Raw genomic sequence first — 5014 nt, 5'->3', positions numbered from 1 at the left:
AGACCCGTGGAGGGGGGCGGAGATTGGCCGGTGGAGCCCAGCGGTGCGGCGGGGAGGGCCAGCGGCGCGGTGTAGAGGATCGGCGGCGGTGCGGTGGTGGTGGGCAGCGGCGGGATTGGTGGTGGTGCCGACATGGTCGAAACCGAGCTACCTGATACCAAGGTGGTAGGAGCTAGGGTTCTTCCGGGTCTAGGGCGTAGCCTGTAGGGGAAGGAGGGAGGAAGGCGAGGCCTGGTGCGCGGCGGCCGGCGGCAGGGCGCTGTCCTTGCGGCTGGTGCGGCGGCGGCGGAAGCAGGAGGCGGCTAGGGCTTAGGGTTTCCGGCTTCTTTGGGAGCCGGGCAATAGAATTGTCTTATTGCTTAATTCTCAAAAGAGTCTTACAACTTGTTTATATAACCACGATGTGAAATAAAACTAAGATAACTTGTGGGCTAAGCCCCTAACTAAGCCTGCCCGGTGGGCCTCCTACGGGCATAAGTCTGCCCGGTCATAACAGTTACGCGCCATGGAGCGTGAAGCTATACTGTTGGCATGAAATTCCCTTCTGTCCCCAAACTGCACAATCTTTGTTGTAAGAGAAATTTTGTCCATGTCCATAATAGTACTGGTCTTCCCTCAGATACTACTCCCTCTGTACTGGTATTTTAGTCGGCTGGTCATCCCCAGATATTCCTGAAGTGCAAGTCGGGCAAGAATTGCGAGTCGACAAGTCGAGCCGAGGTTGAGACTCATAGACTAATCATGACTAGTCTAGACTACTGCTGAACTAGTCGACATGGTACTGTAGTACTCAACTACTAATACCTAGTATGTACTCCCTCTGTAAACATATATACAGAGGAAGTATTATATACTAGTATATATTACAGTACAATATACAATAAAATTTGAGTTGATTCAGAGGAGGATCACAACAGCATAGGAGAACAGCCAGGGGAGGAGCACAACAGCAGAGGGGTGGATCCAGGGGAGGAGCCGAACCAGCGGAAGGAGAGCGTTGTAATGCTCCTGGCCACTGCTGGTGGCGGTGGTGGGTGGCAGCGGTGCCGGCGGCCTAGTCCCAGGTGCGGTGGCTCGTTGTGGAGCGAGCCTGGAAAGCTAGGGCTACAATATTTTCTCTCCCGTGGGCTAAGCTCTCACTTATCCCTCCCAAATCGAGTCGATTGACTCAAACACCCAGATTAGTCTAGACTAGTTGCTCCACTGTTCGGCTCAACAGACTAGTCTATACGAAGAAGTTAGTCGACAATCAGATTGAGACTACTAGACTAGTCTAACTAGTCGTTATACTCGTAATCATTGAAGTCGGGTGCCTAATTAATTGTAAGGGCCAAACTGCATGCCCTCATTTCTGGCCTGTATGCCCTCCTTTCCAGCCCTTGTAGAACGTCTAGCCAATGCATGCTTCGGTTTCTACTTGATGATAGGGCTGCATGGGGAGGCCAACAAGCGTGCAATAATGATGGCAATGAACCGCTAAATTCTGATTCAGTTAGGGAGGATATTTATACGCATCTTGATCGCGGAGCCATGGTCCTGCCGACTTACAATCCCCCCGGAGGGAGTACCAAAAATCTCTACTGAATTAGTGTGCGCAGCTGCTGAATGCTTCATGTGTTCTCACAATATGCAAATTTTAGTAGCAGATACTCCCTCCGTCCCATAATATAAGAGCGTTTTTTACACTAGTGTCCGTCCCATAATATAAGAGCGTTTTTTACACTACACTAGTGTAAAAAACGCTCTTATATTATGGGACGGAGGGAGTAGTTTTTAACATTCTCACACCTAGGAATAATTGCAAGCATCTCTCACAAGTTTCTGACGGTATGCCGCTTATTGAATAATGTTGAAAATTCATCATTTGTTATTCTGCTGTTGGCTTCATCCGCTATTTGTTCTGGAGTAAGAGTAACATGGACCAACTTTCATGTTTAGAACAACTGGTTATGGGGGCTTCATTCATGCATAAATGGGATAATGCTTCCAAATATTGGATTTTCAATCATTGTGATTTTGGTGCTATGGGACGAGCCATATCTTGAATGCTAGTTAAGTTTTTGTGTAAATTCTCTCTGTTATTAGAAGCTTGCAACTTCCTTTGATCCTTTGTTTAAGTACTGATGGGCCTTTACCTGGTTCTGAGGATTTTCCTATTCTTATTTTAGGGACAAATGCTAACACTTGTGGAGTACCTTCTGCTTCTATATCGTGCTTTATTGCCGACTCCTGTTTGGTACCGTTTCTTTCTGAACAAGGAATATGGGAGTCTGTTCTCATCTTTAACTACTGGGCTATACCTGACTTTCAAGTTGACTTCGGTAGTTGAGAAGGTACTTTTGCTTCTTGCTTATTGCATTTTGCATGCTGATGCAGTTGGTCAAAACCATAAAAACATGTCTTGTGCATGTGACATTTTTACCATCTTCTCATTTTTGGCCATGTGTCCTCCAGGTTCAATCATTCTTATCTGCAGTGAAAGCATTGTCACGTAAAGATGTGCACTATGGGTCTTATGCGACAGCAGAACAGGTGAAAATATCATTTGTTCTCAAGTGCCTGAACTAAAAATGCAGTATGCTGTGAATACTCATTACATTGAGGATACTATGGTTCTGAGAATAATGTCGACAACTCCCTGCCTTCAACTATGTTGGCACGCTTCTTACAAGTCGTCTTTTGCAATGGCGTTTTTCGAATATGCGAAGTTGGCAGTGTCGTATATCGAATTAACCCAATTCTTGCTTGTTGTGATTAGTTTTTTTTTTCTGTCTCCTTTGTGGAGTTAAAAACGATTGCTAACAGGAGTTTCAGTGTCACTTAACTCTGGTTTATTTTTAATTGCATACTAACCTGAGGAAGTTTCTAATTCTGTGTTGCTCTTCTTATATTATTTAAAGATGACTACATCGCATTATTATTTTGTTATTTACCTTCTACTCCAGTATATAAGTTGTCAGTTGTCCACAATCTAGTGAATATGGATAAGATTAGTTCTGTCTGTTTTACCATTTCAGTTAGGAGCTAAGAATCTTCCGATTGCTAATGTATCTGTGTGTTGGTGGAACTCACTGCAGGCAATTGCTGCCGGTGATATGTGTGCCATCTGCCAGGAAAAGATGCACGTTCCTGTTCTCCTTCGCTGTAAACATATTTTCTGCGAGGACTGTGTCTCTGAATGGTAACTTTCTCTTCTTATATGTTCTTTTATTGTGCTTTATTTTGTTGGTTGAATGCGTAATGCATCTAGTTTGTTGTACAATTGATTCTTGCATTTTCTTTACATTTGGCAATGTGTTCTTGCATATTTGTTGCGCTTGAATGAACTTGCAAGGGGTATGGTTTACAGGATAATGAACCACATTGTAACTCTTAGTACGACCAGGGGTTCTAGAGCTCATATGAGCAAGACCTTTTCATGGCAGTGCAGATGTTCTATTGATTTTGTATAATTAGGAGTGCAATGGGATTTTCTTTTCTTCTTTTCAGTACCGTGTTTCAATGTATATGTTTATGCCTTAATTTTACCTTTATCCACATCTGGAAATTTCAACTAATGATAGTTTTATTCTGTTTCTGTTCTAGGTTTGAGCGAGAACGAACTTGCCCTTTGTGTAGAGCATTGGTAAAGCCTGCTGACATTCGGTCATTTGGTGATGGTTCTACAAGTCTCTTCTTCCAGTTGTTTTAGAGCCCAAATGGCAAACCCTAACACATAACAATCGATCACAAGCAATTGGCTATAAGAAAAGTCCAGGTGGAAGTCCTTTGTTCTTTATGATGTGGCACCATCTTCCCTGTGTGGAATGAGGATGCTGAGAATGTTTGTGAAAATTATCTCATTGCAACCATTCCGTTCATGCATATGTTGAGAGCTGGTCAGTTGCAGCATTGCATAAGTTTGCAACAGAAAGAAATATAGCTGGAGGAATCTGCTCCTGCGAACCCTGAAGTGCCGGACCACATCTCGCTATTGACTTGCGTAATGTAAATTTGGTAACATTTTTTTACAAAAGTGAATGCGTTTTGGTTTAATTCGAGCTTGCAAGTTTTGCATGCTAGCAGAATTCTGTTTGCGAAAGGGGTAGAAATGTAACCTGTAAAGCTGTGATATATGAAATGTTGAGAACTGTATACATTGTACTATTTACAAACAGTAAATATTACGAGGAGCACAATGTTAACACATGTCTTGTTCTGGTAATCAGATATGTTTCCGGTATTGCGTGTAATCCTGAAGCGCTAGTACATTTTGTCTCAAACATTCGTTATTTCTGGTTTCCTACCCCCTCTTGCTGCTATGTTCGTTTATAATAATCGCAATTATAGTAGTATCTATTTAATTGGCCATTCTTATTTTCTTTTTGCAACGCATCAATTCTTTTTACGCCATTTCATTGCGTTCTTATATTTTGTAATTTAATTTTCACAATCAATTAGGCCAGTAATATATATGACAAAATTATATCTTTGAAAACTTTAAGAACTAGGTGATTTCCCTGTGTGTTACGATGGGAATTTAAAGATTAATTCCAGATGAATTACATATGCTGATAGGAGCTGGGATCCTACCAGGTCTAGCTCGTAGGTTGTAGGGGTGGAAGGGGGTTTGGCGTGGAGGAAGGCGAGGCCGCCGGCGCTGAGGCGCCGTCGTCACGCGCGCGCGAGAGAGAGGGCGCAGGGGCGGTGACTAGGGTTAGGTCTCGTGGCTCCCTTCAGAAGCCGAGCAAATATGATTGCTTCTGCTTAATGTCAAAACAGGTCCTTACATGAGTTTATATAATCCTCCTAATGATATAATTGGGCTAAGCCCCTAACACGATAAGATAAGTTGGGCCGGGCCCCTAAGTGCCTGCGCCATGAGGCCTTCTTCGGCTATAATGTATGCCGGTCATAACATCTCTCCCCATCTGCGGAAACAGCTCGTCCTCGAGCTGAAAGTCGGGAAAGTACTGGCGGAGCTCGTCGAGGTGCTCCCAAGTGGTGTCCTCCTTCGAAAATCCCTGCCACTGAA

At 43.7% G+C, this 5014-nt stretch overlaps 1 protein-coding gene across 2 annotated transcripts in view; it reads left to right on the top strand.

Annotated features, from left to right (window-relative positions):
• LOC123118018 (RING finger and transmembrane domain-containing protein 2) overlaps positions 1-4188 on the top strand; it is a 19538-nt gene extending 15350 nt beyond the window's left edge. For both annotated transcript variants that reach the window (XM_044538587.1, XM_044538588.1), the window contains exons 5-8: positions 2169-2333; positions 2455-2532; positions 3078-3181; positions 3586-4188. In XM_044538587.1, the coding sequence (XP_044394522.1) occupies positions 2169-2333; positions 2455-2532; positions 3078-3181; positions 3586-3691 (453 nt within the window). In that variant the 3' untranslated portion in view covers positions 3692-4188. The remainder of the gene's footprint in view (positions 1-2168; positions 2334-2454; positions 2533-3077; positions 3182-3585) is intronic.
• The last annotated feature ends 826 nt before the right edge of the window (positions 4189-5014 follow it).

Source organism: Triticum aestivum, chromosome 1B, assembly GCF_018294505.1.
Source record: "Triticum aestivum cultivar Chinese Spring chromosome 1B, IWGSC CS RefSeq v2.1, whole genome shotgun sequence".
NCBI lineage: Eukaryota > Viridiplantae > Streptophyta > Magnoliopsida > Poales > Poaceae > Triticum > Triticum aestivum.
This window is presented reverse-complemented; position numbering and strand designations above follow the sequence as displayed.